Source organism: Adiantum capillus-veneris, chromosome 1 (genome assembly GCF_014529385.1).
Source record: "Adiantum capillus-veneris isolate H3 chromosome 1, ASM1452938v2, whole genome shotgun sequence".
In the NCBI taxonomy this organism is placed as follows: Eukaryota; Viridiplantae; Streptophyta; class Polypodiopsida; order Polypodiales; family Pteridaceae; genus Adiantum; species Adiantum capillus-veneris.
In genome coordinates this window covers 182,179,466-182,192,282 of record NC_140931.1, presented here as the reverse complement: position 1 = coordinate 182,192,282, position 12,817 = coordinate 182,179,466, and the positions used below count along the sequence as shown (strand labels likewise).

General features: G+C 43.4%; 1 protein-coding gene across 2 annotated transcripts; it reads left to right on the top strand.

Moving 5' to 3' along the window:
• The first annotated feature begins 647 nt into the window (after nt 1-647).
• On the top strand, nt 648-8,432 carry LOC147466119 (ABC transporter G family member 39-like). 2 transcript variants are annotated; one of them, XM_086524075.1, is made up of 23 exons: nt 648-1,534; nt 1,670-1,790; nt 1,868-1,956; nt 2,040-2,124; nt 2,214-2,373; nt 2,471-2,547; nt 2,633-2,686; nt 2,811-2,901; nt 3,055-3,356; nt 3,462-3,743; nt 3,823-4,139; nt 4,228-4,388; nt 4,489-4,592; nt 4,679-4,835; nt 4,933-5,064; nt 5,230-5,402; nt 5,486-5,818; nt 5,919-6,209; nt 6,297-6,380; nt 6,452-6,585; nt 6,666-6,893; nt 6,971-7,397; nt 7,489-8,432. In XM_086524075.1, the coding sequence occupies exons 1-23, from the start codon at nt 1,176-1,178 to the stop codon at nt 7,759-7,761; spliced, it is 4,434 nt and encodes a 1,477-aa protein (XP_086380201.1). In that variant the 5' UTR covers nt 648-1,175; the 3' UTR covers nt 7,762-8,432. The 2 variants fall into 2 exon arrangements, with proteins under 2 accessions (XP_086380201.1, XP_086380210.1); XM_086524084.1 differs by lacking the exons at nt 648-1,534; nt 1,670-1,790; nt 1,868-1,956 and having other exon boundaries at nt 2,054-2,124; nt 2,225-2,373.
• Nucleotides 8,433-12,817: the final 4,385 nt, after the last annotated feature.

The following is a 12,817-nucleotide window of genomic DNA, read 5'->3' as shown; positions in this document are numbered from 1 at the left end:
GTCATTTTTGTACACATCCCGTTTGCAAAAGCTACAAAGCTGTTGTCGTCTTTTCGAAGAACAGATAGGAAGGTAGGAAAAGAGACCCAACTATGTAGAGATGACAGAGTCGAGAAGTAAAGGGCATACATACGAGGTGTGGGTAGCAACCCCTCTTGCGAAATACCATGTAGGATGTGGTTGCAAGAAACCGTGATAATCTATATCTATACTATTATAATGGGAGAAGGGATTCCGGCCCCTCTCCAGGACATGTGTCAACAAGAACTTTAATCGACAGTGTCTCTGCACCTTCCGGGCACATAACGAGCAACGAGAGAAAGAGAGAGAGAAAGAGAGGCGCCGGGCCGTACTAGTTGGTAATAAATTGGATAATTATGGTGCAATTGTCATTGGCCATAAGTAAAAATGCCGATTTCACATCTTAGCCTAGTGACTACATCCCTTGTTGAGGTACGAATTACTAACTGTGGGCCTGCAGGCTTCCCGTCAAATCTAACTGGCGAACAAACCTCGCTTTTGAGTTCCCTTCCCACAGCCGCCACGTGGCAGGGTGTCTCCGGTGCAATGCTCACGGGGGGAGGGGGAGAGAGCTGCTGCGCTGCTTTTTCGCTCCCTCCTTTTTCGAAAACTTTCAGTACAAAAGGACCAGCAGCATCACGAAGGTCATGGCAGTACGCAGCTTGCCTTCTCCTCCCCCCTCACTTACCCACGATACCTCATATGCATAAGCGGCCCATCGCTAACTCTCTCAGGAAGCTCTATATCTAGCTCATTTTACAGGAAATCAACACAACCTCACTGCATTTCTGTCCTCGGCCCCCTATTCAGCCAGGAAGCTGGGAGCATGCGAGCTTTCCCTCTTTCTTCAACAATCGTGGTTTCGGCTTGCCTAATTCAAGCTCTTGTCTGGTTAACCACTAAACAAGCCTTGCCGTCAGTTTCTTGAAAAGGACTTTAAAGAGTCGCGCAAAGCTTTGCTTCCGCGTGTTGGTAAGTGGCAACCTTGGAAGAGCCTCTGCCAGGCTCTACTGGGTGGAACGAGCTCATCGCTAAAGAAAACCAACCTACATAAGTATTGACTCCCACTGTTTGCAAGTTTCTCACGAAGCTGACAACATCTGCCTGGGAACCTGCAAAGTTTCTCTCGTAAGCATTCTGCACCGTTCATAAAGATGGTTTCCATGACAGCCAGTCTCGCAGAAGACGTGGCTTGGGGGGGTTCAGTAAGATCTGCAAGCCAGAGACTCTTTGAGTCAAATGAGAATGTCTTCTCCCACTCTGCTCGCTTGCGGCGAGAGGTCGACGATGAGGAGGCTTTAAAATGGGCAGCCATTGAGCATTTGCCTTCCTTTGAGCGTCTCAGGACAGGTGTCATTAGAAAGATTGAAGAGAATGGGCAAGTTGTTCCTGAAAGTGTGATTGTAACCAAGCTGGGTCAAACAGAGAGGACACAGCTTCTTGATAATATTTTGCGTGTAGCTGACGAAGACAATGAGCGCTTTCTTTCAAAGCTAAGAAACAGGATAGACAGGTACTAGGCCTGTATGAGCTTGTTTTACATGCAAAAGTGCTTACTCTGATTTTTCTGCTCATGTTCTCTTCACTTTCCTGACATTGCATACCAATTAACTCAGGGAAATCACCATAACGTTTCCTTTTCTCTCAGGGTCGGTATAGAGCTTCCACGGATAGAAATACGATTTGAAAACCTTAGTATAGAAGCAGATGCTTATGTTGGTAGTCGAGCCCTTCCAACACTCTGGAACTCTACACAAAACATGATAGAGGTACTTTGATTGTCCGTAACATGTATTCTTTCTGTTTTAATATGACCAATTTTTTTGTTATCGGTATCTTTATACAGGAATTTCTTGGGAGAATTCACCTTTTGCCTTCACGGAAGAGAAAACTCACTATAATCAGTTGTGTAAGTGGGATCTTGAAACCTTGCAGGTAAGTTATCTTTTAAGGCAGAGCATGGATGCCTTGGACTTTCTAGCATTGTAATTTCTTATCTGGTTTATGATGTTTTGTAGGATGGCACTGCTTCTTGGGCCTCCAGGGTCAGGAAAAACGACCTTGCTGCTAGCTCTTGCTGGGAAACTGGATCCAAACCTTGCGGTTAGTCTTTGCAAACTACCACACTTCATGATAAAAAATTATTGTCCTTCAAATCAAACCCTTTTTCGTGATATTTGCTCTCACATCAGGTATCTGGCAGTATAACATACAACGGTTACTCATTTTCCGAGTTTGTTCCCCAACGGACCTCTGCATATATAAGCCAAGAAGACAGACAGATTGGAGAAATGACTGTTCGAGAAACTTTGGATTTTAGCGGTCGTTGCCAGGGTGTGGGGACCAGATACGGTAAGCAAGCATGGGAAGTCCATAGGCTAAATTTTTCTTTACATCCAAGGAGATTCTTTGAACATGTTTGATAATTCACATTGATTATTTGGTTCAGAAATGCTTGTTGAACTTTTAAGAAGAGAAAAAGAAGCTGGTATAAAACCAGACCCTGAACTTGATGTATTTATGAAGGTATTAAATCTTTAGACTGTGGGTTAGTACAGCCACCTGATGTGTGGAATCTGCAATTCATTTGACGTTGTGGTGTTTATTGCAGGCAGTGTCCATGGCTGGACAGGAAACTAGTATTGTCACAGACTATGTGATGAAGGTGGGCTAGGGAGAAGCGAATCTATCTAAATGTAGAGATGAATGTCTATGCAAGATTTTGTGTGATGTGTCCAATACAAGAGTAACTGAGAAGGTGCTTACTTTGAAGTCGGGTTTGATAACAGCTACTAGGTCTTGATATATGTGCTGATACATTTGTCGGAAACGAGATGCTACGTGGAATTTCAGGGGGACAAAGGAAACGCGTGACAACTGGTAGGTGCTCTTTGGTTGATTTCGGCATCAAGACCCGAATTCATATAGATATTTAACATAGGATTAGTTGTAGTTGCTCAAGCAGGTGGCTTCAAAGCTTGTGATTATATTCTTATTTTTAAGTTAGACCTCAAACCATGAATGTCTTTTCAGGTGAAATGCTAGTTGGCCCGGCACGAGCTTTGTTTATGGATGAGATATCTACTGGGCTAGACAGCTCTACCACCTATCAGATTGTGAAATGCTTGCGACAATCTGTGCATCTATTGGATGGGACAATGGTGGTTTCGCTTCTGCAGCCAGCTCCGGAAACTTATGAGCTGTTCGATGATATCATCTTGCTATCTGAAGGTCAGATTGTGTATCAAGGGCCTCGAGAATTTGTCTTGGATTTTTTTAGAGAAATGGGTTTCAAATGCCCTGACAGAAAGAGCGTTCCAGATTTTTTACAAGAGGTGATTCTCCTTGAAAATGTTTTTCAGCCATCAAGTTGCTTCATGGTTGTTAGTTTAGGTAGCAGATTAGGCATGTTTGGATTAATATGTCTAGTACTCTTACAGGTTACTTCAAGAAAGGATCAAGAGCAATACTGGGGAGCCCGAAATGAGCCATACCATTTTATTACTGCCAAGGAATTTGCGGATGCTTTTAAATCATTCCATTTTGGTCAGCGATTGGAGGAGGAGCTGTCAGTTCCGTTTGACAAGTCCAAAAGTCATCCTGCATCTTTATCGACCAAGAGATACGGACTAGGCACATGGGATTTGTTCAAAGCCTGCTTCTGGAGGGAACTGTTGCTAATGAGACGCAATTCCTTTCTTTACATCTTTAAGACTGTCCAGGTTTGGGCTCAAAAACGTTACTCATTTACATGCATAAAGCCGAGGATGTTTTGGTTTGATAAGCTTCAGTCATATGCAGATATCAGTAGTCTCCTTGATTACTATGACAGTCTTCTTCAGAACAGAACTGCATCCCAACAATGTTGAAGATGGGAATCTGTATTTGGGTGCACTGTTCTTTGGGCTTGTGAATGTGATGTTTAATGGACTGGCTGAAATCTCTCTTTCTGTCGACCGCCTCCCCGTTTTTTATAAGGAAAGAGATCAGATGTTCTACCCTGCATGGGCTTCTTCAATTCCCACTTTCATAATGCGAATACCACTTTCTATATTGGAATCTATCATATGGGTTGCATTGACATACTATGTCATTGGGTTTGCACCTGAGGCCAGCAGGTAAATTTCTTTGGGTTTATAGCAGGTTTTAGAGAGACCTTTAGGCTTTGGGGTTCAGTGTCTTAAACATCAGGTTCTTGCCTGGCAGATTTTTTAGGCAATTCCTGCTGCTGTTTCTCGTCTCTCAGATGGCCTATAGTCTGTTTCGTTTCATTGGGGCAGCTGGAAGGACTCTGACAGTAGCAAGCACCTTTGGTGCATTTGCGCTGATGATTATATTTGTGCTGGGAGGCTTTGTCATATCGAGAGGTATAAAACGCCATTTCTATCAACTGGAAAGCAGGCATTTTCATATGAGATTTCTATCAACTGGATAGCAGGCATCAAACCAGATTTTAAATCCTTGCAGATAAAATTCACCAATGGTGGGTCTGGGGTTACTGGATATCACCAATGATGTATGGACAGAATGCACTTGCCATCAATGAGTTTCTGGCACCACGCTGGAGCTCAGTAAGTGATTTTTTGTATGTTTTAAGGACACATTTATTTCTCCAAATTGTTCTGTTTTGATGCTGTGATTGTTTGCAATGTTTCAGCTCATGAGCCCAGCCACAACAAGCATTGGGAAAACTGTACTTACTCAGCACGGCATCTTCACAGAAAGCCACTGGTTATGGATTGGTGCGGCAGCCTTGATTGGATATACAGGACTTTTTAACGTGTTGTTTACCATGGCTTTGGCTTTCTTGAACCGTGAGTCATGAGGGGATCTTCATTTAGTTTGAGTCATAGAACCTTGTTATCTGTGAATTTCTGTATTTTGTGCAGATTCTGATAATATAATTTGCAGCTGTCGGAAGGGCCCAAACCACCATTTCGGAAGAGACACTGCAAGAGCGATGCCTCAACCAGACAGGAAAGACATCAACCATCTTACAATTTCGATCAAAGAGACATTCTTCCAGAGTATTCACAGGAGAAGGTTGTCATATGACTGTTTTTTTGGCTCATACGCTACTCAAATTCTACACACCCCCCCACATATTATGACACGAATCTCAATCACTTAAGATCTGTTCTACTATGAAATCCATCATTCCATATATTTTATAGTCCGTTCAAAGTTTCACATTGTGAACCTTTGCAGGTTTCGAATTACCAGCATTCAGGGCCAGTCGCTCTTCTGCTGCAGGCTCCAATCATGTGTCCGAATCTAGTGAGGAAGAGTGTAAAATCATTCAAAAACGTGGGATGGTTTTACCCTTTAAACCATTGTCTATCTCATTTCAGAACACCAACTACTTTGTAGATATGCCTGCAGTAAGTTAATGGTCAATTCATATTGTTGGAGATGGGTTACTAGGGATATGTTGCATGACAATTCAAATATCTCTTTAATTCAGGAAATGCGGGAAAGAGGAGTGGCAAATGATAAACTACAGCTGTTGAGGGGTGTGAGTGGCACATTTAAACCTGGCGTTTTGACAGCACTGGTTGGAGTAAGTGGAGCAGGAAAAACCACCCTCATGGATGTCTTGGCTGGTCGAAAAACGGGAGGCTACATAGAGGGTAACATAAGCATCTCAGGTTATCCCAAGAAGCAAGATACCTTTGCCCGTATTGCAGGCTACTGCGAGCAAACAGATATTCACTCTCCAAACATCACTGTTAGGGAATCGGTTGTTTACTCGGCATGGCTTAGGCTGCCGAAAGATGTGGACAAGATGGAAAGATTGGTGAGTTAAAACATTCCTTTGCATACAATGACACACTATTCCAACTGTCAATCTTATGAATCCAAGAGAGCACACCAAAAGCCAATAAAGTCTGTTTCAGATGTTTGTTGACGAAGTGATGGAGCTTGTAGAGCTGGACTCTATCCAGGACGCCATTGTTGGCCTTCCTGGAGTGAATGGCCTTTCAACAGAGCAACGAAAAAGACTGACAATTGCAGTGGAGCTTGTTGCCAACCCATCCATAATCTTTATGGATGAACCTACATCTGGTTTGGATGCAAGGGCGGCAGCAATTGTCATGCGAACGGTCCGCAACACAGTGAACACAGGCCGTACTGTTGTGTGTACAATTCATCAACCCAGCATTGACATTTTTGAAGCATTTGATGAGGTTAGTGAATACAAGTAACTTGGCCTCTTCTTGCTTGTTTTTCTAATTGAATGCCTGGAGACATCTTTATATTCTGAGAGTTTGCAGTTGCTTTTGATGAAACGTGGTGGCCGAGTTGTCTATGCCGGACCACTTGGCAAGCATTCACACAGGCTTGTCGAGTACTTCCAGGTACCTACTACATTTTTCCCGAGGAGCTTTTTCTTTACTAATAGGTTCTTAACATTGTCTAATTTTTACAGGCCGTTGCTGGTGTTCCGAAGCTCAAAGAAGGATGTAATCCAGCGACATGGATATTGGAGATCACCTCACCAGGTTCCGAGTCCCATCTTGGAGTGGACTTTGCTGACATATACGAGTCATCATCTTTGTTCCAGTAAGCAATTCTTTACAACTTGATCAGCATGTGCATGAAATAGTCTGTCGCCAAAGTAAGACTCTTTCCACCTGTTTCAGAGAAAATCAAGCTATGATTCACCGGCTGAGCATTCCACCTGTTGGATCCAAGGATCTTCATTTTCCAACCAAGTACTCCAAGGGCTTTGCAGTGCAGCTTTTGGCCTCTTTGTGGAAGCAAAATTTGTCGTACTGGCGGAACCCTGATTATATTGCTGTGCGAATGTTTCTTACCACTGTCATTGCCATCATGCTGGGGGCCATATTCTGGAACATGGGTTCCAAAACGTAAGGGTCATGTCATACACATTTCTTTCACTTACTTTCTGGAGATCTTATAATGATGAGTAATAATTTAAAACCAGGGACGAGCAGCAAGATATTTCAAATGTTATGGGTGCGATGTATGCCGCCACACTGTTTCTTGGCATTACAAATGCAAACACAGTTCAACCAGTTGTGGATATTGAGCGAACAGTTTTCTACCGTGAAAAAGCAGCAGGAATGTACTCTCCTCTGTCGTATGCCTTTGCTCAGGTCCTAATCGAGGTTCCGCATACTCTGTTGCAAACTGTCATTTATGGCTCGATAGTCTTCTCAATGATGGGCTTCCCTTGGTCGGCGGCCAAATTCTTCTGGTTCCTCTACTTCATGTTCTGCACATTCATATACTTCACATACTACGGGATGATGATTGTCTCGCTGACACCAGGAGCAGCATTTGCAGCAATCGTATCAGCAGCTTTTTACAGTCTGTGGAATCTCTTTTCTGGCTTTATGATACCAAGGATGGTAAGACTGTGCTGTGTGGGTGTGGGTTTGTGAGTATAGTTTAGGTGATAGGTTTTATGAAAATGTTGACAAGTGGCTTCTTTCCTTGCAGCGAATCCCGGTGTGGTGGAGGTGGTACTACTGGGGAAATCCAGTTTCATGGACTTTGTATGGGCTAATAACTTCGCAACTGGGCGACCTGGACAATGCTGTAGTTGAAGTAACTGGAAATGGGCAGATGGCAGTGCCACAATACTTGCAAACGTTCATGGGGTATCACCACAGCTTCTTGGGCGTTGCAGCAGGCATACAAGTTGGCTTTGTGGTGCTCTTCGCAGTTGTTTTTGCGTTCTGTATTCGCTCACTTAATTTTCAGAAGCGGTAATTGAGGTTTTAGGAGCTACTTCGATGTCTCGCATGGGTGATGGCCAATTCTGCAGACATGATATGGCTTGAGCAGATGGCTGTCCTATGAAGCTTTCTGACTTAACAAGGAAGAGTAAACTTCTCAGTCCAAACTATGTAGACTAGTGTAACGATATGTACATAGGCAAAGAGCTGAGTGGACCTGAAAGTCGACCGCTGAAATTCAAGAGGTGCTGCGACACCCTATAACAAATTGACTAGTGCAACCCTAATACCTCGCCAGAGGCCCAGAACTCGACACTCACCGTCGTCCTCATTATGTGTGCATACCCTGACGGAAAGCAATCTTTCCATGCTCAGTATTCTATCGCCCAAGCAGTGAGGTGGAGCTAAAGATTAGAAAACTCACCTGAGAACCTCTCTCTCTCTGATAAACATTGCACCGAGACTTGGACAAGAATTTGGAGTGTTTCCTTCGAAGATATTTCTCTCCTGAAAAATTATATACAGGCACTTTTGAACATAATGGATAGTATATCTCAGATCTCACTCCCATTCTGGATTAAAGAAGGATTTGCCTGCCCCTTTACACGGTTATTTCGACATTGTCATGCTAAATGTCTTTTTATGTGTAACAACTTAAAAGTTTATGACAATAATTAAACATTAGGAAAAGTTTGGATCGGAGAATATTTTTTGGCGAACATTTTTTGAAATCTGTCAAGCATATTCCAAAAATATTTTTTCTCAACCTTAACCCTTCTCTTTTTTTTCTCTCTCCTCTCTCTTTCTCTCATAGATTTCCTTGACCAACACATATACACCAAGGATCAAAAGACACTCGAGTCATTAAACCTATACATACTTTTTCAAATATTTAACACAACTCGATCAAAGATTGTGATCCTCTCTCAGTTAACCATGTAGGGAGATACAACATGTTGGTATGGGGAGATGACATCATGGTTTCAGGCGCATGGGTTCAGCATAGATAGACTGCCCCCCTTCCAGTACTCACTGGATGCACCCTCTCTGACTCTCACACAGTCCGAGATCACTAGGCTCATCGTCAGGACCTGACTTAGCTAGACACCAGGAGGACATGGATACAGCCAGCACAGGAGCAGGGCACGAAGATGGCTTTCTACAGAGAGCATCTTCTCCAGCTTACGGAGGACGGTTTTGTGATGAGACCCAGATACATGGACACCCACTTGTCTCATGGGATACGATGTGCTATTGGCCAGATACGCACATCTTCACACCAGTTGCGGATCGAGACTGGGAGATACAACAAAGTACCAGTAGAGGCGAGGACATGCCTCCTGTGTGACATGGAGCCTGAGATAGAGTTGCACTACACATGCCATTGCCTCGTCTACTACGAGATACGCGGCTGCTTCCACTGCTTGTTCAGAGAGGGCTTCGAACCACTCTCTAGAGTCATGCGGTACGAGGATCAGAGATGCTTGGGTCTGTTTTTGCTCGAGCTGCACACACGCAGAGAGAGCCTGATGAGAGCAGACACTGGACACTCGGAGGAGCTACTACCACAGGAGAGCTCGTTGCCTCACACCAGAGGCACACTGATTGATCGAGCGATCGAGCTAGGAAGATCTAGACGCCCATGACTGCGAAGGACTACACAACATCGATGGAGGCGGCATTAGAGGATTCGGATCACTTTGGCCCGACATGCACTACGCCCGGTCAGGCTATTGACCGTGGAGGAGATTGATGAGATCTGCCAGCGTCCAGTGCTGTATCTTTTGTGATCAGTGATTTAGCTATCCCACCTAGCTGCTTAGATCACACCTAGCTGTTTCAGATTCCATAGCATTTTATTCTGTCATTTTTGTTACTCTGACTTTGTATCAGATCCACCACATTGTAACTTTCTGGTCTCATAGGTCATTCTGACCTTCTGAAGACATTAATATAACATTCATTTCTCTCTCTCTCTCTCTCTCTCTCTCTCTCTCTGTTTCAAATATTTAATACAACTCGATCAAAGATTGTGATCCCATGAGTAATAAAGGTCTCTCTCTACCTCCGTCCTTGGCAAAGCTTCTCTCTCTCTCTCTCTCTCTCTCTCTCTCTCTCTCTCTCTCTCTCTCTCATTCACACACACACAAGAACAAGTATACACTCAATTTATTTAACATCAAGATTAATGTTAACAACATGAGAGACATAAGGATTTTAAACCGAAATAATCCAAAACAACTTCGCCAGTGGTCCAATACCAAAACAATCCAAACCAACTTCGTCGGAGTTAGTACATGGCGGAAAAGGTGTCAAAGAATCATTCAATCATTGGGCTTTACTCTAAGTTTGGATATGTGCGTTTATAGATAAGAGCATTGCTATCTTGCCTAGCACTGGCTCATGTATAAACATGTTTTCATTTTGGCTTAATCCCAGCACCCTCAAGAGAATGAAATACAAGTGCTTGCAAGCCAAATCAGATCTTTCTTGGCCTCCCTGTTGGTGAAATCGGGGCATGTCTAGTAGAGCTCATCTTTGAGGTGCACCTCATACACCCCCACACGTTTGTCTCGTGCTTAACACTCCACCTTAAAGACTTCATGTACATTGTTTAAGATGTATTTCTCTTCAATCACCTAAACCTTTAACACTAGTGTTGTTATGGGCCACAAAGGTAGCTAGAGCCACTAAAGTGGCTCGTGCCTAGATTCTAGTAGTTTAAGCATAACTTTTGCATATGACATAGAAACTTCATGAAGCTTATTGAACATCTTGTTAGGATGTTTCTAAGACTAAGAGTCATATTTGAGTTAAAAAGGCTAAAAATAAAAAAATTACTCTTTTTAAAAGAGCCTTTTTTGCAAAGACAACTTCAACCCTTGATTTATTTGCTCAATATTCTATCGCCCAAGCAGTAAGGTGGAGCTAAAACTGAGAAACTCACCTTTTTTTCTCGAAAACCTCTCTGTGTCTCATATTCACTCTCAGACTGAAAAGAAACAAGAACATTATCCCTAGTGGATTAGAATTTTGTTCCTTCGATCAAATAAACATTGCACGAGACTTGGGCAAGAATTTGGAGTGTTTCCTTCGAAGATATTTCTCTCTTGAAAAATTATATAAAGGTACTTTTAAACATTATGGATAGTATATCTCAGATCTCACTCCTTGGTCTTCTTGTCCCTCTGTTCATTGTGAGAAGAGGATGAGCTCTCCTCCTCTGAATTGCTAGATGGCCTCCCATGCCTTCTAGACTTTTTCAAAAATTTGCTTTTCTTGCTTTTTCTCCGCTTCTTCTGTCTTTTCTCATCCTCTCTGGAACTAGAGTGAAAGAATCTTCGTGTCCCGACCCTTAGCCACTCCAACCCTTCATACATCGCGCATCGGCCGCGCTCCCGTCCTCATCGCTCTCACTCCCATTCGGGCTTAAAGAAGGATTTGGTTGCCCCTTTTCCGCCCATAGTAACATGGTTATTTCAACATTGTTTTGCTAAATTTACAAGTGTATGACGATGAATAAACATTAGGAAAAGTTTGGATCGGGGAATATTTTTTGGCGAGTGTTTTTTTTGAAATTTGGCAAGCATATTCCAAAAATATTTTTTCTCAACCTTAACCCTTCTCTTTTTTTTCTCTCTCCTCTCTTTCTCTCATAGATTTCCTTGATGAACACACATACACCAAGGATCAAAACACACCCGAATCACTAAACACATACACACTCTTTCAAATATTTAACACAACTCGATCAACGACTATGATCCTATAAGCAATAAAGATCTCTCTCTCTCTCTCTCATGGTTTCAGGCACATGGGTTCAGCATAGACAGGCTGCCACCATTCCATTACTCATTGGATGCACCATCTCTCACTCTTACACAGTCAGAGATCACCAAGCTCATCCGCCAAGACCTGACCCAGCTAGACACCAGGAGGACATGGATACAACCAGCACAGGAATTGGGCACGAAGATGGCTTTCTACAGAGACCACCTTCTCCAGCTTACGGAAGATGGTTTTGTGGCGAGACCCAGATACATGGATACCCACTTGTCTCATGGGATACGATGTGCTATTGGCCAATTATGCACATCTTCTCACCAGTTGCGGATTGAGACTGGGAGGTACAGCGGAGTACCAGCAGAGGACATGACATGCCCCTTGTGTAACACGGAACCTGAGACAGAGCTACACTATACATGCCACTGCCCCGTCTACTACGAGATACGAGGTCTCTTCCACTGCGTGTTCAGAGAGGGTTTTGGACCACTCTCAAGAGTCATGGGATACGAAGATCAGAGATGTCTGGGTTTGTCCTTACTCGAGCTACGCAGACACAGAGATAGCCTGATGAATGGCGAGGCTAGCCAGTCTCAAAGACGGATCACAGACTTCTTCAGAGCAGACACGGGACAGCCGCAAGAGCCACTCCCACAGTAGAGCTCCCCCTCGTCTCACACCAGAGGCACACTGATTGACCGAGCGATTGAACTAGGGAAATCCAGGCGCCCGCGAGACTGTGAAGAACTACACAGCATCGACGGGTTCTACGACAGAAAATTCGGAGCACGCTGGCCAGGCATGCACGACGCCCAATCATACTACTAACCATGGAGGAAATTGATGAGATTCGCCAACAACCGATGCTAGATCTCTTGTGATTCAGCCATCCCAACAAGCCGCCCAAATTTTTTCGCTTAGTTTTCTGCTTGGCTCACATCGACCAACTTAGGTCCCCATAGTAGATATCTTTGTTTTGTATTGTTGTTAGGTTATTTTGTTACTCTGACTTTGTATCAAATCCACCACTTTGTAACTTTCGGGTCTCATAGGTCATTATGGCCTTGTGAAGACGTTAATATAACATTTCATTTCATTTCATTTCTCACTCACACACACACACATGCACTCTCTCTCTCTCTCTCTCTCTCTCTCTCTCTCTCTCTCTCACACACACACACACACACACACACACACACACACACACACACACACACACACACACACACACACACACACACACATGAGAACAAGTATACACTCAAATTATTTAACATCAAGATTAATGTTAACAACATGAGAGACAG